At 46.7% G+C, this 24,432-nt stretch overlaps 8 protein-coding genes across 8 annotated transcripts; 3 read left to right on the top strand and 5 right to left on the bottom strand.

The window, feature by feature from the left end:
• The first annotated feature begins 1,716 nt into the window (after positions 1 to 1,716).
• Positions 1,717 to 2,630, top strand: BJ212DRAFT_1399376 (uncharacterized protein). The gene is made up of 3 exons (XM_041337293.1): positions 1,717 to 2,010; positions 2,061 to 2,367; positions 2,488 to 2,630. Exons 1-2 carry the CDS (start codon positions 1,854 to 1,856, stop codon positions 2,138 to 2,140), a joined length of 237 nt encoding a protein of 78 aa, XP_041186050.1. The 5' UTR covers positions 1,717 to 1,853; the 3' UTR covers positions 2,141 to 2,367; positions 2,488 to 2,630.
• Positions 2,631 to 3,728: 1,098 nt separating this feature from the next.
• On the bottom strand, positions 3,729 to 4,184 carry BJ212DRAFT_1399372 (uncharacterized protein). The gene has a single exon (XM_041337292.1). It carries the CDS (start codon positions 4,172 to 4,174, stop codon positions 3,974 to 3,976), a length of 201 nt encoding a protein of 66 aa, XP_041186049.1. The 5' UTR covers positions 4,175 to 4,184; the 3' UTR covers positions 3,729 to 3,973.
• BJ212DRAFT_1399371 (uncharacterized protein) lies at positions 4,069 to 4,715 on the bottom strand. The gene has a single exon (XM_041337291.1). The coding sequence runs from the start codon at positions 4,469 to 4,471 to the stop codon at positions 4,214 to 4,216; it is 258 nt and encodes an 85-aa protein (XP_041186048.1). The 5' UTR covers positions 4,472 to 4,715; the 3' UTR covers positions 4,069 to 4,213.
• A 92-nt stretch (positions 4,716 to 4,807) lies between these two features.
• Positions 4,808 to 5,231, bottom strand: BJ212DRAFT_1399370 (uncharacterized protein; the record flags this gene model as incomplete). The annotated part of the gene is made up of 1 exon (XM_041337290.1): positions 4,808 to 5,231. A coding segment is annotated over exon 1 (388 nt), but the record flags the coding sequence as incomplete, so codon positions are not given.
• Positions 5,232 to 14,210: 8,979 nt separating this feature from the next.
• BJ212DRAFT_1286689 (uncharacterized protein) lies at positions 14,211 to 14,664 on the top strand (the record flags this gene model as incomplete). Its single annotated transcript, XM_041331953.1, has 2 exons — positions 14,211 to 14,420; positions 14,479 to 14,664. The coding sequence occupies 2 exons, from the start codon at positions 14,211 to 14,213 to the stop codon at positions 14,662 to 14,664; spliced, it is 396 nt and encodes a 131-aa protein (XP_041186046.1).
• Positions 14,665 to 18,809: 4,145 nt separating this feature from the next.
• Positions 18,810 to 19,117, bottom strand: BJ212DRAFT_1487719 (uncharacterized protein; the record flags this gene model as incomplete). The annotated part of the gene is made up of 3 exons (XM_041341310.1): positions 18,810 to 18,943; positions 19,003 to 19,023; positions 19,090 to 19,117. The coding sequence occupies 3 exons, from the start codon at positions 19,115 to 19,117 to the stop codon at positions 18,810 to 18,812; spliced, it is 183 nt and encodes a 60-aa protein (XP_041186045.1).
• A 172-nt stretch (positions 19,118 to 19,289) lies between these two features.
• Positions 19,290 to 19,789, bottom strand: BJ212DRAFT_1286670 (uncharacterized protein; the record flags this gene model as incomplete). The annotated part of the gene is made up of 2 exons (XM_041331952.1): positions 19,290 to 19,501; positions 19,564 to 19,789. The coding sequence occupies 2 exons, from the start codon at positions 19,787 to 19,789 to the stop codon at positions 19,290 to 19,292; spliced, it is 438 nt and encodes a 145-aa protein (XP_041186044.1).
• A 3,310-nt stretch (positions 19,790 to 23,099) lies between these two features.
• On the top strand, positions 23,100 to 23,704 carry BJ212DRAFT_1305098 (uncharacterized protein; the record flags this gene model as incomplete). Its single annotated transcript, XM_041333715.1, has 5 exons — positions 23,100 to 23,286; positions 23,374 to 23,452; positions 23,496 to 23,590; positions 23,623 to 23,644; positions 23,698 to 23,704. 5 exons carry the CDS (start codon positions 23,100 to 23,102, stop codon positions 23,702 to 23,704), a joined length of 390 nt encoding a protein of 129 aa, XP_041186043.1.
• Between the last annotated feature and the right edge of the window lie 728 nt (positions 23,705 to 24,432).

Below are 24,432 nucleotides of genomic sequence, written 5' to 3'. Positions count from 1 at the left end.
TAACGTAACCGGACTTTTCTCACATGATGTCATTCACGCTCCACTTGAGTGCGGTTTCCACTCTAATTTAATTTACCCTAATACTTGATACAAGATTCAGAAGTCAACCATGTACGTCAAGCACCACCATCGCCGTGCCCACACCCTCATCGAACATGCGGCTAGTCAATCACCAATGTTACGCTCCCCAAAGGGCATCGGACATGCGACTCACCGTTATCTTGACATCGCACGCTATAGATAAAGATAAAGCTCCACCTTTAGCTGCACCTGACAAATCGCAATCTTATCACACCCCCATATACTTATAGGCACCCTATGAACAAGACGAGAGACGGAAGGCCGAAATCTGTAGTGAGGCATAGTATTTCTGTAGTCGTAGTCGTGTAATCTCAGGATGTTCATCCGTCGCGAACGCATGACAGAATTCATCGGCGTGTACATATACATATCAGTTTCCCCAGTTGTGAATTCCGATACTCATCGATCTGAAGCGAATATCTAAACAAGGCATGATCAAGTGCGTGGGGCGAGATAGCAGAGCACCTACCCATAATAAGTAACCTCTCTCACAACTGAGCAACGACGTAATATTGTTCTTATGAACTGTGCTCAGCGGTGCAGTGCCTGTCCGAAACTACCACTGGCACCTGGAAAGATGCAACTGCTAGCATCGCTAAAAGACAATCCACTTGTAGTTTTTCCGGCGCCCCCACCAGAGTCAATTTTCCGCAACATGGGAAGGTGAGTCGAGTGAATATCTTGATAAACTCTTGTCGGGTGTCCTCCAGAAAATAGAAGGGGAGGGGGAGAGTCATCGATTCAAGCACCAAATTACTTATAGGGGCAGGAACGTCCCAAAATGAAAGGGTATGATTTTATCAACCACGATGGTCTCCAGATGAGGCGAAACTGGCTATAGTGGAGCATATAGCAGGCGCAGAAGCGGCCCGCAGGCGGATATGACATAGATCTTTGCAAATAAGGGTCGACTGTCCGTTTGGGACGGTCAAACAAAAGTAACCATCGACGCGTAGGTAGGAAAGCTTTGGTGCATCGATGTTCCTGAGATTTGATTCATTGCACTCCAAGGCTTTCAACTGAGGTGTGTTGAAGTCAGGATTCCAGCCTTGCACGGGTGACATAGACAACCGTTTCCCAACGCTGGCTCTCAGAAAGGAGGATATCAAGAAGTCGAGAGTCTGCCACTGGTTCAATCCAATTGCACTTGCGGTTCTGGAATCGTCAACAATCCAAAGGGTGAGGGGCAGCCTGACAGAGCGAGCAAGCCAACACTGGAGGAAATATGGAAGAAATGGTTTCCATGGTTTAACTTTCCCAGGGAGCGCGACCAGGATGCGTGACCAGACTTCTGGTGTTGAATATGCAACGGCTCGCCAGAGACGGCACACTCTGGTGAAGACTAAGGGAGGGTTGAAAACATTGAGCGAAATAGTGTTATATTCTAATGAGAAGATGCTGGGACAGCCTGGGATGTCGTTAACAATGAGCAAGAAGACCTGTTGTAGAAGTTCCGCTGGGAGCCGATGGATGTACGCCAGCTCTGTCGGAACGGGAGGACTTGAACAAGAGAAGGATTTTATTGTGCGGATCTCACGGAGTAATTTCATGCTCCTCTTGTCGAATGCTTTCATCGTTGATTGAAAGCAGTTCCATCTTCAGGGGAGAGAATCAAAGTTTAGATATGTTTGTTTGCCGTATTATGTAATTTAGCGTCCGGGCCATCGCTGGCCGTTTCGGGTTATCAATCGGTCGACTCTACAGGTGGTTTGAATGGGACTCGCACCCCACGAAACTCATGTTCTGAACACTACTTGCAGCTTCTACCCCAAATGGAGGGATGCCTCCCTTCTGTCATTGTGTTGCAGGTCACTCCTTCCATCATCGAGCTCCTGCTACTTCGTTCCATAGAGTGGATGACGTCCAAGGGTGGAACATATCATGCTGCGCTGGAACAAGTCGGTACCACTGTTTTGCGGTACTCCATAAGTAAGCTTTTTGTGGAGGTTCTACTATCACGGCTTAATCCATGGCTTCAGATGACGAGAGGGTTTCACTTGCCAAGAACCTTGTGGAGGTGCTTCCCTGTGAACTTGCCTTGGACCATCCACCAATTTGAGGAACGAGCCACATAATACCTTCACTACAGGCAGTCCTTCACGATCTGGGACAGTCTTGACTACGTCGTTGAGTGCTAGAGTTTAGAGGTGTCGACAATCAACCGGGATACCAGAGCTGCTTGGTTAAGCGACTACAAGGGACTTATCAACTAGGCTTACGATGCCGTTGTGAAACTACTCACCTTGGATTGGATGATGCTGGACGAGACAGGAGATCGCTGTTCCTGTGAGCTGTGTAACTCCCGTTCGGCAGATATACGTTCCTGAGCTTACACTGCGGCTGGATGTCACAAAGTAAGCATATCTTTGTATGCAGTGCCTGTAGTTCTAATACATCTTGGACAGGAATGCGAAGCGCGCATTGGAGCTTGCCAACATCATTGCGGATTCGAGGTACAAGCTGTATGTGATTTCTTGCATCTCAATGGTCGGAGGCTTGATGCGGTGTGCCGGGCGACGATAGCTGGGGTGGATCGGATCCTTTCAAGATCATTTTATCGTAATCACACACTTTCGATATGCTTTTTCTCTCTATCTTTATGCGACATGCTTGTTGTATTTATGACCTTGTTAATGGGCAGCGAGGTTGTGGCTCGTTCCCTTTTACTCATGCAGAGGGGGTGCTCAATGATTTCTGCATTCTATGCGACACGAACACACGGTAACAGAGGGACGCATCGAAGAAGAATCATGCACAAGGTGAATACACCAATCTGGTAAAGGTAAAGGCGGAGTGTACCACGTCTTGTGTTTCATTGTTCAAACGTTCAACGTTCATGATTAAGACATGTTTGCAGAAAGGAATATATAGGAGCAAGCCATGATTAATGTACAAAAAAGTATTGCGCAGACATGATCCAAATAACTGAGATATTATTGAGACAGTGGGGAATGAAAGAGATCAGGATCATAGAAAATAGCGAATGAGCCTCGAACTAGATACCTATATGAACAAAGGCGATCTGCTGTTCCAGTGAAATCTTATTGCGCCGCAATTTCTTCACTGCCTTGTGCAACGCCATCGCAGCCCGCGTGCAGTCCAATCCCCCCGAATCATCAACCAGCTTATCGTAGAAAGCAGACACAACCTGCCGTGCAACCTCGTCGTCGATGGACCACATAGAACCTATGACACTGCGAAATCCAGAAAATTGCATCGCCGCGGCGAGATGGATCGACTCGTCAGGACTCTTCTCATCGCCAACGGTAGTGTGGCAAGCCGACAAGAATACAAACTCCGGGCTCTCCCAGTTGGATCGGATGATGTCCTTGATCATCAACGGCCCATCACGCATGGCGAAGGAAGATTCAAATGGTCATTGTCGATTCGGCATTCCGTGGCAGGCCAGGTGAAGCCACTGGTTATGGTTTATTGCTTCGAGAACACCCTGCACTGTTGCATCGCTCTCCTCGAGCGATGTGAAGGACGACACGATGGGTACGAGACGCTGAGCTATGTCGGCTAACTCGGGAGCGACACATCGCAGTTCATTCCCACTGTCCGGGTTTCCTTGACCAATTGCAACAAAATATTGAGTAGATGTATATGGAGAAGCGCGCTGTCTTGCACGAACGAGTATCGCCAACGTGGGGGTACAAGAGGAGATGTAAATCTGTGACAAGCTGTCTCCCCCCTTCTCATAGGGTCCTGCTGCATGTAAAGGAAGTAAAGTGAATTCAGCGGTGGGACACCACTAGATACGCGAGCTAGGGTGAACATTCGACATCTTAAGGGCTCAGACCATGGGGTCAATGATATCATACCAAAGCTTGCGGAGGATGCACACAAGCTTGTTCTGACGATCGGAACAACCAAATTGCTCTGCGACGGACTAAAATTCGGAGGACAACTCAGAGACTTCGATCCGCGTGATACCAATTGAAATGTGGACAGGATTGTGGTCACGGTGGACAATCAAGGCATCGCAGCTGTACTGACTAGCATTGACGACGATGACAAGACCTTCTTCAGCGGCCTTCTGTAGGTCGGAGAACAGGGGATACAGGAGAAACGGAGACAAATCGGGAAGCATGCGGATGCGGGAGACGGAATTGTTCCATTGCATGGTCAGTCATCGGATGTGTGGGGACTGGTCTTCAGTGGACTGATCGAATGCGATGCGAAGGCGAAAGATCAGCTGCTTGAACTCCTCCTCCAAGGCTGCACCAGTGTAACTGGGTAGGGAAAGTCCATCGAACGGCGAGCTTAAGCGTGCCAACTGGGTCCAGAACACTGCGCGACCTTGCACCACCAGTTCCACAGCAGTTTTCAGCGCGCCATGATGAATGCTGCACAAGAAAGCGTTTGCAGCAAGCGAACCCGGGGCCATCCTTACGACATCGAAATGACGTGAGGAAGACGACAAAAGGGCGACATGCTGATCTAGGACTTTCAATGTAGTTTGATATGCAACCAATGCATAACTATGATTTGTCTCCTCGGGAGAGGTGGCCCATGACTTAGCAGCAGTAAGATCGCTACGAGAGACTGCATGGGATGTGTGGGAGAGTTGCAAGAACAGGCTAAATGCTTCATCGTGGTCAGATGGGTCGCCCTGCTGCCTGAATCTATCTACAAAGCCGAGGGCGAGATTGTTGAGAGAAAATGGTTGATAATAATGACCAGGGGGGTGAAGGAGTAGTGCTGCCCGAAGGAGCTTGATGCAATCATCAAAATCAGACGGGACACCCCGCTGCCTGAATCTGTCTCCAAGGCTGAAGGTGAGATTGGTGGTCGATCAGAATGACTGGGGGGTCGAAGGAGTAGTGCAGCCCGATTGAACTCGATGCACCCATCAAGGTCAGATGGGGCGCCTTGCAGCCTGAATCTTTCTTGAAGGGTGGGGGCGGGATTGTTGAAAGACAACGATCGAGCAAGATGACCGGGGGTGAAAGAGCAGTGCAGCACGAAGGAGCTCGATGGACTCCTCAAGATCAGACAGCACGCCCTGCTCCATGAATCTGTCGCCCAGGCCGACGGCGAGATCGTTGAGAGACCATGGTCGATCAGAATGACCGAGGGGACGAAGGAGTAGTGCAGCCCGGTGGAGCTCGACGGACTCATCAAGGTTAGACTGGACGCCCTGCTACTTGAATCTGTCTCGAAGGCTGTTAGCGAGATTGCTGAGAGATTGTGATCGAAGAGAATAGCCAGGGGCACATCTCTTCAAGGCCGCTCGACATTGTTCTACATCATCTGCCATGCTATGGTACCACAATTAAGTTAGGACTGTCAGGAACACGACTCGGAGGAGGATGAAGATCAGGAGCGCAAGTGGGCGAAGACGAAACTGAGGACACTGTCATGTTATCCGCATTTCATCAGCACAAAATCCAGGTAGATAAGCTTGAATCGCAATGCGTACGCACATTAGTAGAAATCCGAGCAATGAAGTTGTAGAAACCTGTGAAAGGAATGAGCGACTACAAGAGGTTGCACGTGTCCACTGCGGCCACCAATCCAGCATAGCATCCTGACAGATCGAAGCTAACGAGCTCTGCGCCTGTAAATCCGCAAGTCAAAGTGTCGCAGACTTGGGGATGGCTTGTGCAACATGAGGAGCAAGCATGGTTTGATCATGATCCAGAAGTTCACACTTTCTATGGAGAACGTTGCAATGATATATGACTAGTTTTAGCCCGCCGAAGTGAGGCTCGTCCTTTCGGCACCGTATTTCGGTGGTCTTCGCTTTCTCGTTTCTGGCCAAGTAGTAAGTACCTTGACAAACAGGTTAGTAAGCACATTTTCACTTGTTTTCGCCACTGCGACGTTTGTGAATTTGATGTTCGACAATGGACAATGGACTTGGAACATCAAGTGCGTGAATTACATCTATCAATGTGTTAGACTCCCTCTGATCATGATTTTGCAGATAATAATGCTATGGCCGGCGGTGATAGCTAGGATACATGATCATATGATCAAACTTCGTCAGGAAGGAGTTGGACTAGTTTGGTCAGCCAAGAAGCTGCATGCAGGTGTGTTCTTCGTGATCTCACTAGGTAGATTTTCACTCAGAGAGATCAAGTGGTACGTTCGACCCATTATAGATATCCGCTAAATCCATGGGTTTGAAATATATTGCTGCAATACAAAGCTTCAAGTTTTTCCGTTGATGCTAAGCTCGAGCCTGCATGTCAGACATGAACGACCTCACTCTTGACAAAGAAGGAACGATTTCTTCTATCAAGGTCACTGGGGACACATAGCTAGATTTCCTCTTGGCTTTCAAAAGCCTGATCAACTAAACGTGAGCCTCGGCACGATGCCAGTAAACTTAAAGGTCTTTCGATACTGATCATGTAGATCCTCCCGAAACCGCACTAACCGCTAGCGAGCCACCACCTATCTCCTAATAGGGTTCCCCCATATCAGCTCATCTAGGATATTAATAAAATGGGGGCTGGTGCGCCGCGTGTTCACCTTCCTTCATTCCTCCCCTGCTTCCCTTGAAGTTATCATATTTGTGCTGATAGACTATCAGACAATGCTCTGCTTGTCATTTGGGCTCAAGGCTCTAGGAGCATTGGTCGCTCTCGTTCTGGCAGCCAATGTCCTCCGCGCTAGAATACGATCAAGGTCACGCCTGCCTCTTCCCCCAGGTCCTCCTGGATATTGGCTATTCCGAAACCCTCTACCAAAAGTCAAGTGAGAACATAAATAGAGGACGCTCTGGGTCTACGCGGACGCTGACAGTAAACGCATTACAGCCAATCTCAACAGTTTGCTGAATGGATCAATACCTATGGGCCCATCATCTCGCTTCGGGTTGGGCCTGGCAAGGTCATGGTCATTATTGGCAGATATCAGGTAAGATTGTTCAAATACTAGTCAGCGTGCACTTTCATACTCACCTGCGCAGGAATCGAATGACATAATGGAGAAGGAAGGTGGTCAGTTAGCGGACCGCCCTCGTGCGGTTGCAGCAGGAGAGATCTTGTCTCGTGGGCTACGTATGATCCTTTCACCCGCAGGAGAGCAGTTCCGGAGACTTCGCAAGTTGTGTTGATATCTTCTCTTGCCGAACTTTTTGGCTGAAGTTGTTTCATTAGGGCAGCACACACTCATCTTCAAGTGAAGGCTGCAGAATCCTATGCGCCAATCCAGATGGACGCCGCCCGTGATGTCATCCTTGACATCCTTGATAACCCTAAAGGACATCAAGCAGCTGCGAATCGGTGTGTGACTCTTCGTGCCTTGTTCTATGACCACTTAACGCATCCAACGCAAGCTATGCCGCCTCGGTCATCTTGCGTGTCATGTATGGGAAGTCCACGCCCACCGCCACGAATGCTCCCGAGATCATCGTCGTCCACAAAATGCTCAAGCGCTTCCAGATGCTCATGCGACCTGGGGCATTCCTGATAGAGCGCTTCCCAATCCTAAAATACGTCCCAGGATACACGACCGAGTTGGAGGAATGGAGAAGAGAAGAGAGTCAAGTCTTCCATGACCAACTCAATCGCGTTTCAAGAGAATTGGTTTGTTCATTCGATGTCTTTCTTAAACACCTTCTGACCAGTTCTTCGTAGGCGACTGGAAAAGCTGGTCCTTCATTTGCTCGGTACCTCCTTGAGAACCAGTCCTCGCACAAGCTTTCGCAAGAAGAAATGGCCTATCTCGCTGGATCACTCTTTGGCGCTGGTTCAGACACGACAGCTGTGGCGATCATGTATGTCGTGATGGCTTCAGCATGTTATCCCAAGGCGCAGGAGACAGTGCAAGAGCAGCTGGACATCGTCGTTGGTCGTGACAGAAGTGTGTCAAAGCTCATCTTAGTGAACGAATCTCAACCCGGTCGTTACAGCTCCCACGTTCGATGACTACAATTCGCTCCCGCAGATAGAGGCGTTCATGCTGGAGTGTCTTCGCTGGAGGCCTGTGGTAACCCTTGGATTTGCTCACTGCGCATCGACCGATATCGTTTATGTACGTTTCCATTTCCTTGGCATGATTTTCCGATTCTTATGGCTGCTCGAGCAGAAAGGCATGTGTATCCCAAAGGGCGCTATCGTTTTTGGCAATCATTGGTACAGATTGATATTCATTCTGGTCAAAGAATGTGCTGCTCACCCTTCAACAGGGCAATCTCACGTGATCCGATTGTTTACTCCAACCCTGACAAGTTCGATCCTGAGAGGTGGCTCAACAGCGAAGGCAAAATTCGGGACGACATCAAGTTCCCTTCATATGGCTTTGGACGCAGGTACGGCCTTGCCTGATATCGGACCGAGTAGAACCTTGTTGAAAAACAACCTGCAGAATCTGCCCCGGGCGGCACATAGCGGATCGTTCGGTCTTTATCAACATCGCGCTCCTTCTGTGGTCGTTCAAGATCACTCAGGACCCAGAGAACCCAATTGATGACATGGGCTTCGTGGACGGCGTGGTTGCGCACCCCAAACCGTTCACTGCGCGTTTTCAGCCGCGATTTGGGGATGAGGAATCTCTGAGAGGCGCGATGGCTCATTACAAGGAAGGGTTGTAGGATCTTGAACACGAAATAGTGACTTGTACATGCGCACTTAGGATTTGTACTATTGGCAAGAAGCACTAGGTTGTATCCTGCAACATTGGACGACCATCGGCAAACCCGCTGACATGACACAGCGGCGCTAGAGATATTTAAGATAGGTTTTGATGTTGTACAGAATGCAAAGAATATTTTTGAAATTTAAATTGACATAAATCTGGGTACATAACTTCAAATTTTGTCAGTGTCTCGTGCGAAATCCAAAATATTATCCCAAATTCTACTTTGAATCCCACTATTTTCACTATTTTTGAACCGCCACAAACATGTGATTCAAGAGTTTCGGAAGAGAGTGTAACGACTATTTTCTTGGTACTGATGCGCCAGTGTTCTACGTTAGGGATGTACTACTAGCTACATCAACCAATGATTATTTTCTTTCCTCCTCTCTGGACTCCCTTTGAAGCGCGTCAACGTTTAACTGGCGCACATTCTTCAGCTGGCAGTGAAGGACTCGGATATTTTTGGATGCCTTTTCCTGAGCTCCGGGCCCTCGCGACTCGCGGGTACCTATGGTTGGCTCGGCACCCGCGCGGGAACGGGTATGAGGTCCTTCCTTGCAGCTCGCCGTTAAATTCCAGGGATCGTCGAGTACTCACTGTATCGTTTCCCTTGCACTGGTGGGTCTTTGGTGCGCCAGTGCTGCAGTTCCAGCTCCCCCAAGTGTGTATTCATTCTGATCTCACTCCATTTTGGACTCAGTGGGAGACCTAAATTTCACAGCGAGATGGGGCAGTGGTCATCTTGCCTCACTAACCTAGCAAACCATGTGGCTGTCAAGCTCCATCGAGTTGCATTATTCCTCCGTTCCCCCGGTCATCCAGATCAATCCTTGTCTCTGAACAGGTTAGTTGTCAGCCTTCGAGAGAGATTCAAGCACTGGGGCACCATGTCTGATCTTGATGAAGTCATCGAGCTTCATCGCGATGCACTACTCCTTCATCCCCCCGGTCATTCAGATCGATCTGCGTCTCTGAGCAATCTTGCTGCCTGCCTTCGCCACAGATTCCGGCAGGGTGGCATCATATCTGACCTTGATGAGGCCATCGAGCTCCATCGGGCTGCATTGCCCCTCTGTCCTGCCGGCCATTCAGATCGATCCGCATCTCTGAACAATCTCGCTGTCTGCCTTCAAGACAGATTCGAGCAGGGTGGTATCATGTCTGACCTTGATGAGGCCATCGAGATCCATCGGGCTGCATTACTGCTTCGTTCCCCTGGTCATTCTGAACGATCCACGTCTCTGAGCAATCTTGCTCTCAGCCTTCGAGACAGATTCCTGCAATGTAGCATCATGTCTGACCTCGATGAGGCCATCGAACTCAACCGGACTGCGTTACTCCTCCGCTCCCCTGGTCATCCTGAACGATCCACGTCTTTGAACAATCTTGCTCTCAGTCTTCGAGACAGATTCCAGCTGCATGGAATCATGTCCGACCTCGATGAGGCCATCGAGCTTAATCGGACTGCATTACTCCTCCATCCCCCTGGTCACCCTGAACAATCCACGTCTTTGAACAATCTTGCTCTCAGTCTTCGAGATAGATTCCAGCAGCGTGGAATCATGTCCGACCTTGATGAGGCCATTGAGTTCCATCGGGATGCATTACTCTATTCCTCAGGTCATCCAGGTCGATCCACGTTTCTCAACAATCTTGCACTCAGCCTTCGAGACAGATTCCTGCAACGTGGAATCATGTCTGACCTTGATGAGGCCATCGAGTTCTGTTGGACTGCGCTGGAGCTCTGCCCCCCACATCATTCAAATCGATCTGCGTCACTGAACGATCTTGGACTCAGCCTTCGAGAGATTCCAGCAGTGTGGAATCATGTCTGACCTTGATGAGGCCATCGAACTCCATCAGGATGCATTACTCCTCCGTCCCCCTGGTCATTCTGGACGATCCATATCTCTGAACAATCTTGCTGCCACCCTGCGAGACAGATTCTTACAACGTAGCATCATGTCTGACCTCGATGGGGCCATCGAGCTCTATCGGACTGCATTACTCCTCCATCCCCATGGTCATTCTGAGCGACCCATGTCTTTGAACAATCTTGCTGTCAGCCTTGGAGACAGGTTCCAGCAGCATGGCATCATGTCTGACCTTGATGAGGCCATCGAGCACCATCGGGCTGTGTTTGAGCTCCTCCCCCCGTATCACCCATATCGATCCATGTCTCTCAGCAATCTTGCTATCTGCCTTGGAGAGAGATTCAGGCAGCGCGGAATCATGTCTGACCTTGATGAGGCTATCGAGTTCCATCGGATTGCATTACTCCTTCGTCCCCCTGGTCATTCTGAACGATCCATGTCTCTCAACAATCTTGCTGCCAGCCTTCGAGACAGATCCCAGCAGCGGTGCATCATATCTGATCTTGACGAGGCCATCGAGCTCCATCGGGATGCATTACACCTCCGTCCCCTTGGTCATTCTGAACGATCCATCTCTCTGAACAATCTTGCACTCAGCCTTCAGGACAGATTCCAGCAGCGGTGCATTATATCTGATCTTGACGAGGCCATCGAGCTCCATCGCGCTGCATTATTCCTCCATCCCTCCCGTCATTCAGAACGATCCAAGTCTCTGAATAATCTTGCTGTTAGCCTTGAAGAAAGATTCCGGCAGCGTGGCATCATGTCTGACCTTGATGAGGCCATCGAGCACCATCGAGCTGCACTGGAGCTCCTCCCCTCATGTCATTCTAATCGATCTGTGTTTCTCGACAATCTTGCCCTCAGTCTAGCACACAGATTCCGGCGGCAGAACGTCCAGCCTGACCTTGATGAAGCGTTTAGCCTGTATTCGCAACTCTCCCACCTATCACATGCAGCATCTCGCGCAGATCTTGGTGTTGCCAAGTCGTGGGCGGCCTCTGCCCACACCCTCAATCACGACTCTGCATTGCTTGCCTATAAGACTGCATTGAAATTCCTAGATCAGCAAGTTGCTCTCTTGTCGTCCTCTTCGCATCATTTCGACGTCATCAGGGAGGCTGTCTCTTCCCTTGCCACAGATGCTTTTTCATGCAGTGTTCGTCATGGTGCCCTGACGACTGCGGTGGAGCTGGTTGAGCAAGGTCGTGCGGTATTCTGGACCCAGTTGGCACGCTTCAGCACACTACTCGATGAACTTTCTGTGTCAGGTGACACTGGCATGGCTTTGGCAGAAGAGTTCAAGCGGTTGAGCTTTTGCCTTCGTAACATGTTCGATCAGGCTACTGAAGACAAGTCTCCGCAAATCCAGCAACTGACCATGCAATGGGACGACGTCGTCTTGCGCATCCGCATACTTCCTGACTTTTCTCGGTTTCTCCTACCTCCCCTTTTCTCTGACCTACAGAAGGTGGCTGAAGAAGGTCCGGTCATCATTGTCAATGCTAGTCGGTACAGCTGCGACGCCTTGATTATCTTGAGTGGGCAAGGTCCTGTCCATGTTCCGCTTGACACTACACAAGCCGAAGTGTCCGAGTTGTCCTCCGAGTTCCAGTCACTCGCAAAGCTGTTTGGTTCTTCTGATCGTCAACACAAGCTTGTTGGCATCCTTCGCAAGCTTCGGAATGATATTGTTGACCCCGTGGTCCAAGCTCTTAGGGAGTCAGATGTTTGTCCTGGTTCGCATATCTGGTGGTGTCCCACTGCCGAGTTCACGCTGCTTCCTCTACATGCAGCAGGACCGTATGAGAAGCACAGAGACAATTTGTCTGACATTTACATCTCCTCTTATACTCCCACTTTGACAACGCTCGTTCGGGCGAGACGGCGGGTTTTTCGGGACGTGTCCCCACAACATTTTGTTGCCATTGGTCAAGGAAACCCGGAGGGAGGGAAGGAGCTCAAATGTGTCGCTCCCGAACTAACTGTCGTAGCTCAATGTCTCGAGCCTGTCGTGTCGTCCTTCACATTGCTCGAGGACAGCGACGCAACAGTGCAGGGTGCACTTGATGCACTAAACCGTAATCAGTGGCTCCATCTCGCCTGCCACGGAATGCCAAATCGGATACAACCTTTCGAGTCTTCCTTCGCCATGCGTGACGGGCCATTGATGATCAAGGACATCATCCGATCAGACTGGCAGAATCCAGAATTTGCATTCTTATCAGCTTGCCACACTACCGTGGCGATGAGAACAGTCCCGATGAGTCGATCCATCTTGCTGCGGCTATGCAATTCAGCGGATTTCGCAGTGTCATAGGTTCCATGCGGTCTGTTGATGACGATGTTGCACGCCAGGTTGTGTCAGCTTTTTATGGCCACCTGGTTGATAGTTCGGGGAGATTGTGCTGCACACAGGCTGCGGTAGCATTGCACAAGGCCATGAAATCGTTGCGCAAGAAGATTTCATTAGAACAGCAAATTGTATTTGTTCACATAGGTGTCTAGTTTCATCCGTGTTCTCGCATTTCATTCAGTAATCCTGTCTGTTGCTTTCATCTCCTCGCTACCCTATCCCATCATTTGTGTAACTGCATTGTTTTTGGCTCGTCACTACAGGGGGGTGCTATCTCTGGCCCAGAGTTGCAAAACTTTTCGACCTGGTTTTCATAACGCAACAACTACACAACATTAAAATAAGGCGAAAACAGGAGCAGGTAGTATTCAGTACCTGCTTTAATGCTATGTTTAAAAAATAAAGAAATATATCAAAGCTACATTACCAAAGAGAAGCCGGTGCAAAACAGTGTTTGAGCACAGAGTTGCAAACATTCTCACCTGCACAGAAGGCATGGTGTCACACAACATCACACTGCTGTTTTAACTCTCCGACGCTGTTGATGAACCTCACGCTGGTTGACGAGTAATACAGCGCTGAGGCTTGGGTTTCAAGTAAGTATGGGTATATACAGTACTGTAAGGTATTACCTAGGTAGGTACAATATATGAAATTATGTATAGTATGCTGCAGGAAAAATTAGAGGGGATGCCTGTTGACTAGTGGCAGTCGAGTAAGTTGAAAAATAATGTGCGCCAGTTGAATTGGAAGGAGTAGTATCGAGACAAGGGCGCATGGCAGGGGGTTGAACATTCTGATCATTTTCGTCAGACGGTCCTTCATTAAAGGTCTGTTTTTGTCCAGCACGAGAGCGGCCAGTAAAAAGGCCTGCAAAGCATTCGTTGTTCTTGAGTTCTGGATGCGACGAAGGGTGTCATATGGGACTTTGTGCTCTGTTGCAATGGCACGAATATTAGGAGAAGGAGAAGCATGTAGAATAGAGCAGGCATGTTGAATTTTATCTTCAAGTTCTTGAGAAAACTTGGAGGGTCGTTTTCTCTTGGGCATGCGACCAGCGCTGCGAGACTGAGAGTCCGTTCGGGGGGTCAGATTTAGGCCAACTTAGCTAACTTTTTCGAACTTCAAACCACATTAAGTAAGCTTGCCGAACTGCTGGTTGATGTGACCAACACATGTCACACAATTACTTATCCTATCAATGATCAATCATGCCCGCAACCCGAGCTTCATCCCAACACCTCCATGTACGTACTAGGACCACTATGGTCAAGGCAAAGAGGAGATCTGCCCAAACCAACAAAATGGTTGAAAAAGAATCCCATTGCATCTGGACCCAGGTGGATGAGAGTGCCCTCATCACATACATCGCCACCCATCAAGCCAAGGGTGGTGATGGGATGAACTTCGACAAATCGTTCTGGGTTGCTGCAGCTGCAGAGATGGCTAATAAGGGCACTCCAGGGGTGGGTGCCCCTAAAAGCCCTGATGCATGCCATCAGAAGTGGGGGTGGGTAAGTATTCTATTCATCTCCAGTGGCACTATGATTACTGATACCACTACTCTTATAGCTGCGCAAGTTCTTCAAAGTTGTTGACAAGATAGCCAACTCATCCAGTATATCCTACACTCATGAGAAGGGTGTGAATATCACTGCCGAATCTGAGACAATTTGGGCGGATTTACTCAAGGTATGTGTTTTTCAGCCATCTCTTCACCACTGCACTCACAATTTTCATAGGCAGATCCTCAAGTAAAGTCCATCAAATCCTTGGGCTGGGAACACTATGAGGCCCTCACCGAAATCCTCCCATCTCACACCAGTACCTGGACTGGTTTCCATGCAAGCCTCGACATCAATGCCAACACATCAATGCCCACCAACAGCACAAGCGCTAGTGACATCATAATGAAGTCACTAGAGAACTTGCTCGAAAACATCGAGTTCCACAAGAACACCAACACTGAGATGATGCCTGTCCCCAAAGACCCCCCACCCCATCTTCCACTGTCCAACCTCAGCTCATCTCAGTGGCCCAATCCTCCAATACAGCACCATGCTTGCCACGCTTCCTCATACCCTCCGCACCCTCATTGGTGTCCAATTCCACACCAGCTTCTTCAATGGCCATCAAACACAAGACTATGGATGATGATACCTCATGCCAGGAATCTCACCCTCCTCACTCTTCGAAGTCTGGCAAGAGTGCAGGAGGGTCATCAAAATCCCAGTGCACTTTGCTAAATGCATTGGAGGAGTTGGGTGGACAGGTGAAGAGCAGCATTGACACCACAACTGTTGTGCTTAAGGAAGTTGCTGCGGGTCATGAGCCGCCCCCAGTCTGCAAGCAAAGGGCTGTCTGCCTGGTACAAGAGGAGCCTGATCTTGATGATCATGAGGTTCTCAAGATGATCAAAGTGTTTCAATCTGACATTATAGTTGCTGATTCTTACCTTAACATCACATGAGTTGGTGTCCGCAAATTATTCTTAGCAGACTACCTACAGGCTCATGCGAGTGGCAGTAACTAGGTTTTCGATGTATTAGCATATCCAAAGTTCATCAATTCAACCAGCTGTGCTACATTTGAGAGTGATAATGTGAGATTGACTATTCTTCTACACCAGGCGGCATTGGCAGCCCTCGATGAACTCTTTCTGCCAAATAATCCTCCCACATGTCCTGTGCAATTTGATCACATAGTGGATGTGCACGAGTGTGTGCTGCTTCAGTTGGAGGCCCATCAGAAAGTGTACTGCTATAGTAAGGAGTGCTCCACTTGTCTGATTCCACATGGCAGTAGTCTAATAAATCATCTGGGTCGTGAATACATATGATGTTGTGAACTAGACATAGCACTGGAGGGATGTGGGATTGAATATCTGAGCTGTACTCAGGAGGGAGCTGAATGATGCGGAAGCACTTCTTGATGACACTGAAAATCTGCTCAACAACATTGCAGAGTGTTGCGTGACATAGATTAAAGAGTTCTTGGCAGTTGCAGGGTCTACAAGCCATGTATGTAAGTACTAGAGTGTGGTAAGTTGGGAGCCAACATACAAGAGGCCCACATGGTCCCATTCAGCAAGGTGGTAGCGAACACCACAATACGGTACAAGTAACTCATCGCATGCCGCGAATCCAGTGTCAGTGAGATACAATTTTCCCAGAGGGATTGTGAAGTCTGACAAACGAGCCATGTGGTAGACATGAGCATCTGCTGCAGACCCTTGGAACCCGCTCAACATGTAGGTGAATTGCATGTTGAAGTCACAGGCAGCAAGACAGTTTTGCGATAAGTTTCCCTTGCAGTCATGGGAAGATTGGCAATCAGCGGCTGATGGGTGGCAAGTGATGTGTGTGCCATCAATGGCACCAATGACATTTGCAAAGTAAGGGTAAAATTTAGGACTGTTGAGGATTTTAGGGGGGGTTGGAGCATCTGCCTCAGGAAGCCGAACATAGGCAGGGTAGATAGGATGGGAGGAGAATGCGATAAGGATTCGCTTGAAATATCTGGAAAGAAATCAGCTTCGTTAGGATGTGAGAGTCAGTGAAAACATACCTTGATATAGTGTTGTTAGAGTGTTGGAAACACTTGCCAATGTGGCATACAGAAAGACTGGTGACACAAGCATACAGAAAAATCGCCAATTGCTCCTCCAGCTTTACATGCTTCGAATCATTGATCCCACCTTCCTGAAGTACATTGAGTAATACAATAAATACATGGCAGTGAATGCCCAGCTTGCATTGGATACGTTCAGCGTGACCATTGATAAGTTCAGTAACCCAGCCAATCCCTCATAGTGCTGAGGTATGGTAGGGTGTCTTGTTGTAGTGGGTATTTGTGTAGGAGTTGAAGGTGTCCGTCGCAATGGTGAGAGTTTCAGAACCTGATGTGACTATTTGGTGGAATAGGCCTATGACCACTTGAAGAGTCTTCTTATGTGCCCACTCTGCATCATCTTCATTGTCCTCCTCATCCCCTTCATTCACCTCATCCCCTTCATTCACCTCATCCCCTTCATCTGCCTCATCATCATCCCAAGAGTTCGAGTAATCTTCCAAGACTTCGTCACTTCTAGTATCACGGGATGGTGGATCTGAGTCAGGGTCACTGCTATGGCGCAACAGGTGAAGCAACATGGTAGTATGTATCAGAGATAACAGCGTGACTCGAATTCAAGCTCTGGCTTACTTGATGTGATTTGAAGTTCGAAAAAGTTAGCTAAGTTGGCCTAAATCTGACCTCCTGAACAGACTCTAATGAATTTGAACACCAACCTACCTAGTTGCACTTGTTTGTTTGCTTTCAGGGTCTCAGATTTGACTTTTTGTCTATCTTTTTGTTCTTCGTATGTTTGAACATGATGTATTACAGCTGATTCCAAAACTATGCGGAATTGCAAAATCAAAACTTGAGCATCAGAAATGGCCGAACAAGGACCCTGTAAGCACATGACTGCGAGATTTGTAGTAGCGCTAGTGTAGTATATGCAGTTCACTGAAAGACGATGTCATCACCATCAGATTCCTCCCCAGAGACACCTGGATTCACGGCAACATTCATTATTTACCTTGATACATACACCAAGACTACTACTGAAAATAATGGCAAAGCAAAAACCAAGGAAGTGAAATCTACAAAAGTCAAGGAACTGGTCTTTCAAGTCTCTGAGTCCAACTACATCAAATTTCTGACAACAATTCTCATGAAGCATGACAAATCACACTATAGGATCACTGAGAGGAAAAAATACACTTTCAAGTACCTCCTTGGCAACTCTCATGGGCAAGTGATCTTTGTATTATTCATAGAAATTAAACTTATCTGGATGCATCTGATTTAGACTGGTCATTGCATGTCAATCACAGTAAAATTTGACATACCTCATTCCAATCCTTGATCTGCCATAGCATCGAATGAGGGTTCTCTCATCTTTCGCAGCCTTGTCACCAAACATCAACATTTCAGGGTCAGGTGCAATGCTAGCAATACTATTCATAAAAATAGCACATTTTTCTTCATTCCATTCAAGAGCATAAGTGGAAATGCATTTGTGCTTGAAATGCAACCACGAAAATGTGCGAAGAAGTGTTTGCAGAGACACAAGCACACCACAGTGAGAGTGCAATTCATGCTGTAGCTCATTGAGATAAATAGTAGGGTGGTGATGAAGAATGGCAGTGATGAAGGCAATGTCATCAATGGTGAGGGTGCAATGCTGGCCTGTATGCTTGCTGTGGATATGAGAGTGCTGTAAACTCCAAGTCAAGGGACAGAGCTGTAAAACCTTGTACACAAGAGTCTTTTTTACTCCAAGTAGATGGCAGATATGTTTAATGAAGTGCCCACATTGACGGAGAACAGGGATTTGAGCCTTTAGATTGTTCGAAACAGTGCATGGCGGCATTAATGAATGACACAGATGCTGTGCAGCGCAAATCTCACAGTATGCTTACGGGGTCCTTGTTCGGCTGTTTCCGACACTCAAGTTTTGATTTTGCGATTCCGCATAGTTTTGGAATCAGCTGTAAGAGGATATCTTTCTATAGTATAAATGAACATATTTTGACAAGCATGAGGAATACTTGTTCATGAAGAAGTGGTTGAAGGAGGTGATATAATTTTTACACCAAAGATCTAGGGGGAGAATTACTGCATTTGGTGGTCTGGCAAACAATGCATCTGTCATGTCTAGGAATGTGCATGGGTAAACCCCAGGGTATCACAGGTGCCACCTGTACCCTTACCCTGAGATGTACCCATACCTGCACTGAGGGTATGGGTGTAGTGACAGGTAGGAGGATATAACACCCCAGGGTACCACCCATGGTGGGTATACCCTGTGGGTATAGAATACTATAATGAAATGATACAAAAAATGTACTATGTAGCTACTCAATGCAGTCCCAGCCATCCTTGAGCTCTTTCTCATTAGTATCTTCAACATCAGGTAGGGAACTAATCTTGACAATGTCTTCCATCTTGATGAGGTTGAGGCAGCTCCAATAACTGAGGCATAGGAGCGCTTGAGTAGACTGAGCCATCAGACATGAATGCACGTGAGGCATCCCTGGCTGAACAGACATTCAACGTCAACAGATGTAGCTATGAAAAATGTGTGACAAAAATATGTCAGAATGAACCCATAAAGGAGGGTGGGCATGGACTCACCAGGTATTGTTAAGTAGTCTAAGGCCATATGAGAAAGGTGGGGATATACTGCACAGTGCTTGTGTCACCAGGCAATAGGATCAGGGACATCCTTGATATTGGTGTTGAGGTAGTGCTCCAGTTCATCCCCCAGGTCACTCAACTTGGGTGGCACCAGTGCTGGCATATTGTCAAAAAAATTCTCAAAGGTCAAGTTGCAGTTAATGATATTGAGCTATGCAAACATAAAGAAAAACACATACCTCATGAGCCATAGTATTCAACATCTCAATATCATCACTGTTCTCTTGAATCCCCACCTCAAGGTATGACCATTCAAACTCATCATGGACAAGTGTGGCTGCAGTCCCAATCCAGGCATCCTCCCACTGTGTGTTCTTGAAATAGGCCAATTTATGGTGTGGATGCAGTACTGTAGTAATAAATAAACAAAGGTCAGTATCATATTATTATTTAAATCAAAAAAAGACTCACCCATAGCAATCCAGTATACCTCAGACTTGTCCATCAACTGGTAGTACTGGTTGAGTGTTTGTTTTGCAAGGCAAACAACCACACAAATAGAAGCAGAATATTTTTTGTTGTGTGAGCAGGTGGTGAGTTGCTTGTCAATCAAATCCATTGTGGGAATAACCCTTGCAAGGTTAGGTGTCCCCTGTGAGAAAAACAATGTGGTGTCCTTGAGAATCTTGAAAGACATGTTTAGTAAGCAATTTCCAGTAAGTGACCCACACCTACCTTCAATACATCCTGCAACTGGCTGACTATCTCCCAATCACTGTTGACAAGCTCAAACTTGCGCAATCCTAGGTCATGCCACTGAGTGACTGTGTCAATTGCTTCCTGATGGATGACAGCATAATCCAGCATATTGAAGGTTGAGTTCCAGTGGGTGCAAATGTCCCATGGCATATTCATTGGAGTCATTTGCAAGTTGAGGAGGATTTTGTGCCAGGCAGGAAGCAAGATGGTCATGGAATTGATCAGTTTGTAAGAAAGCTTGTGCAACTAGAGGGAGCAGTCAATATCAAGGTGTGCTTGCATTTTTTTTGTCTTACCTTCAAAAGCACTAACTTTACTGGTTGGATATTTCTTTGCAGCTCAATTTGTTCATCCTGGTCCAACAGTGCTACCTCATCCACCCAACCATCCTCATTATCTGGCAACTCCTCATCTCCAACATTGGCACTGGCATCTTCACTCTGAACTTCATTGCTCAGATCAGCAAGCTCCATATCACTTGTATCACTTGCAACATCATTGTCTGTTTCTCTTCCAGCCTTGGCCTTCTTTGTTATGTCGAACTCACCAAGCAGGGACTTGGCAATCAGATTTACAGTGTGGAAGAAGCACTGTGTGTGACTTGCTGCCCCCCCAAAGTCAGGAAGCAAGTCCTTGAGCCCATCAACCATGACAATGTTGTTCGAGGTGTTATCATATGTTACACTCAGTATCTGTGGGACAAGTTAGCAAGTAAGTTTTTTCTCCTTTTTCTCCTAAACACCTTGTACCTTGTCTGATATTCCAAATTCTTGTAGCATCTTTGCAAATACTGCAGCAAGTTCCACACTGGTATGGGACTGGTCAAGTTGTCATGTCATTGTGTGTGGGCACCTCCAAGTCATAAGTCTTTCACATACCTTCGCCACCTCAACAATGTCTAATGGCAGACTCAGTGGGATTCCATTGTGTTTGAGATGGACCAATACTGCCACAAAGGCTCTATGGTTGGTGGATGTCCAAGTGTCCATAGTAAAATTTATCTTGCCATCATATTCCTGGTAAGTCAAGTCAGTTTCATTCATATTGAGCATGAAGTCACTAACTCTCAACATTTTAGCAATGTGACATTGAGTGCATGCAAAAACAAGCTGTACGTCACATGAGATAGTGATTGGGGAAGGTAAGAAGTATTCTGGTCAGCCTGTTTTCATTAATGATTGAAATCCTCGGTCTTTGACTGTCTTGAATAGTTGCAGGCTTTTGGAGACCTAACACACAAGCTCAGCTCTGTGTCATGTCAAATTTGTCTGGCTGCATAGTATCAAAGACTTACTTGGTCTCAGCACAGGTGTGTTAACAGTAGGAGTATGTCACCTTCCCCTTCCCCTTGCATTCAAAGGATGCTATTACAGTTACGCCTGCCCCTACTTATTTTCCCTCACTTACAGTTGTATTACATCATGACCACGCCATGCCACGCCATCATTGACTCATCTGTTTCTATACTTGTATTACATTGCAATCGCCATCGCCATCGTTAGATGACTCATCGCTTATCTGTGACTTGTCTCTTATCTATGATGCATCTCTTATCTCTGACTCATCGCTTATCAATGATGCATCCCTTATCTCTGACTCATAGTACTTGCCCTAAAGTACTTATGTCCTATATAAACCTGGTCATGTACCTAGTAGAACTTCACTTTAATCTTACTAGGTTTTCACCCAGAAACTTCTCTTGCTTAGGACCTCCAATCCTAAGTCATCTGAACTGATATTCAAGCCGAAGACACTCTCTTTGTCTTGTCTTACAACCTTTGCATTTGCAAAGGTCTTGACTATAACTTCAGCCATCACTCTTATTGAGCTGCTGTTATTACAACCATCCTAGTTCGTAACAGATGCTGTTATTGATCTGTCTCACAGGATTCCTGGAATGATTTTGGTGCAGACCTTGCTGGCATCCTTTGTGTCATCAGCAGCTTGCAGTACTGCACCACACCAACACAATTTGACATGCTTCTGCATGTTTCCAGTGGACTGGGCATCTTTTTTGTCCAAATACTGTCAGATGGTGGTCTTGCATCCTTGCACACTACACTTGAACTCATGTGCCCACTGATCATCATTCTCAATGATGCGCTGTAGAGACTTGTGCCTCTGTATGCCTGTAGAGCCCTATATTGCAATGTATCTGCATACAGTTCACAGCATGAACTTGTGGCATCATTCCCTATATCATTCCTTCACTCAGCCTATAGTGCATTGTGCAACTTGTGACACATTCCCACGCACGTCCCACGCGCTTTCCCACGCTTCATCACCCATCATCCAGGAGCATCCATCCATTGTCCAGCAAGTCCTACTGGTATGTTTTTTGCATTTATTCTTATCATGACACCATATTCCATCATGGACCCTTACTTACATATACCTTCTTTGTTCCCACACCTTACTCATGTTGGCTCCATATTGTGGGAATGTGCTTAGTTGGCTTTTGCACATTAGCATTTGCATTTTTATCAGTTAGTTAGCTATCACTTAGTGGGCAGTTAGTATCCCTTAGCATCCCTCAGCATAGTGCACACTTTTTTGAGCCATAGTCAGTAGCATTTTGGCAATCACACTCTATCATCATCACATTTGTCATTCTCATGCCCATCAGTATCAGTCATCATCTTCCCTTAGTCCCCATCACATTCCTAGCCCTCTGCACACTTTTGCCTATTAGTGTGCAACTTTCCTGTGCTTTGTGCACCCTACCACTCTCTGTGCATGCCTTTGCCTCCGCGTGTGTGACTTTCCCATGCTTCACACGACCTGTGGATGTGTTGCACTTGCTTCCCCTTGGGTTGAATGCACTTGCCTTTGCAAAGTATAGCAGTCTAGGCAGAGCAGAGACGACCACACATATACTCTGACTTGGTATTCCTTATAGTGCCATAGCTTAGTAGTTGATTCCTTCAGCACAGTTTTGGGTCAAAGAAAGCATATGTAGGATGTGATTGAATATTATTGTGAATATATTTGAATACCCTGAATATAATACCTTGGCCCCATATTCTCAGTCTTGAGGAATACGAGCAGATAGGTTACAATACATTATGGTCGCTGTATTTATCCATATTCTGAATATGGTACCAACATTTAGGACCCAGGTTGGCCTGACCAGGAACATGAATGAAATGATGCATAGAATATATATTATAAACTGTACAGTTTATCTCTAAATTTCCCACCCACCAAAATCTGCAAGTAGAATCAGTTAAGTGCTTCAAATCACAAACATGGCCATATCTGGCAGCATGGATCAGCTTTCATGGTTATTTATTGACCTTCAAAATGTGATCACAAACCTACCAATGACTATGCCAGAAGGAACAGAAGATGGCCCTCTCGCTATGCATCTTTGTGATTTTAAAGTTGATGAGGAAGAGGGGCCATTTTACTCTTTCAATCGCTCATGGGAACAATGTAATAATGATAAGAAAAAGAAACTCATTGTACATGGCAAGTATGGTCTACAACTTGCCCACAGCTTTACATCACATTTTACTTGAGTTCCTGGGATTGAAGCAAACAATGGCCTGACTCTCATACAAGCTTGGGTGGAAGCATTGTCAAGTCTAATCTATAAAGTGTATGTTTACTACCATTATTCACTTTGACTGGATCACTTATAGTTGTCCTATCAGGGTTTCAACACTTCAGAAGACTGCTATTATAGCTGCCAGCAGTGTGCAAACCCAATTAGCAAAAGGCCCAGTCCAAAACAAAGGTACTGTGACTGCTGAGAAACTTGTACTCCAGATTATGAGACCTTGACAAGAAGGTATGTCCATTAGTATTGTTTGTCTAGTGTCAGTTTATTCAATTGTTTTCTAGACACTGACAAGGATGACCATGACTATCACCCTCCAAAGAATCATCCTGTCATATGCCATTCCAGACTCTCAACTCTAAATCTGGATCTCCAATGATCTGTTCTATCTTTATCTTCCTTCTGGAATCCAAAACCTTATATCAGCACCCAACCCCATTTAGACTTCCCCTGTCTCTGGACTCTGGTTAACTATGTTTCCCTTCTGATTACTGATCTGTTACATACATTTCATTTCCAGTATTCATTATTGGTGATCTGTCCTACTTACTAATAGACTTTGCACATGCTTCATACATAGCCTTTGTGTTTGCTGACTGATTCCTATATGATACCTACAGTATATAAACCTCCTGTAACTCTCAGAAATACTTCAGTTCAAATATCATCTTAGTTCCTGCTCATTCCTGTGTCCTCTGTGTTACAAACTCGGATAGAGTGTCATTCCAATAAAGGAATCAAGGATCAGGGTCGATCAAGGACTAAGCCTTATTGAGTCAAGTGCCTCCCTCAGGAGCAATTGTCTAGACTCCTGCAGGATCTAGAGTTCAATGGGACAATGGCTAGCCTCCTTCCCAAGGAGCTAGAGTTTGAGTATCAAAGAGAACTGAGTAGATTCAAGTTAGAGAGAATACAAGTGGTAACTAGGGTTTATATACATAAGGGAATCGTGCACAGACCAGGCTGGTCAAAGGGTAATGACTACTGAGAAAAGAAGGTTCATGGGAAAACAAGGTATG

Source organism: Suillus subaureus, assembly GCF_016647635.1.
Source record: "Suillus subaureus strain MN1 chromosome Unknown BJ212scaffold_97, whole genome shotgun sequence".
Taxonomy (NCBI): Eukaryota; Fungi; Basidiomycota; class Agaricomycetes; order Boletales; family Suillaceae; genus Suillus; species Suillus subaureus.
This window is presented reverse-complemented; position numbering and strand designations above follow the sequence as displayed.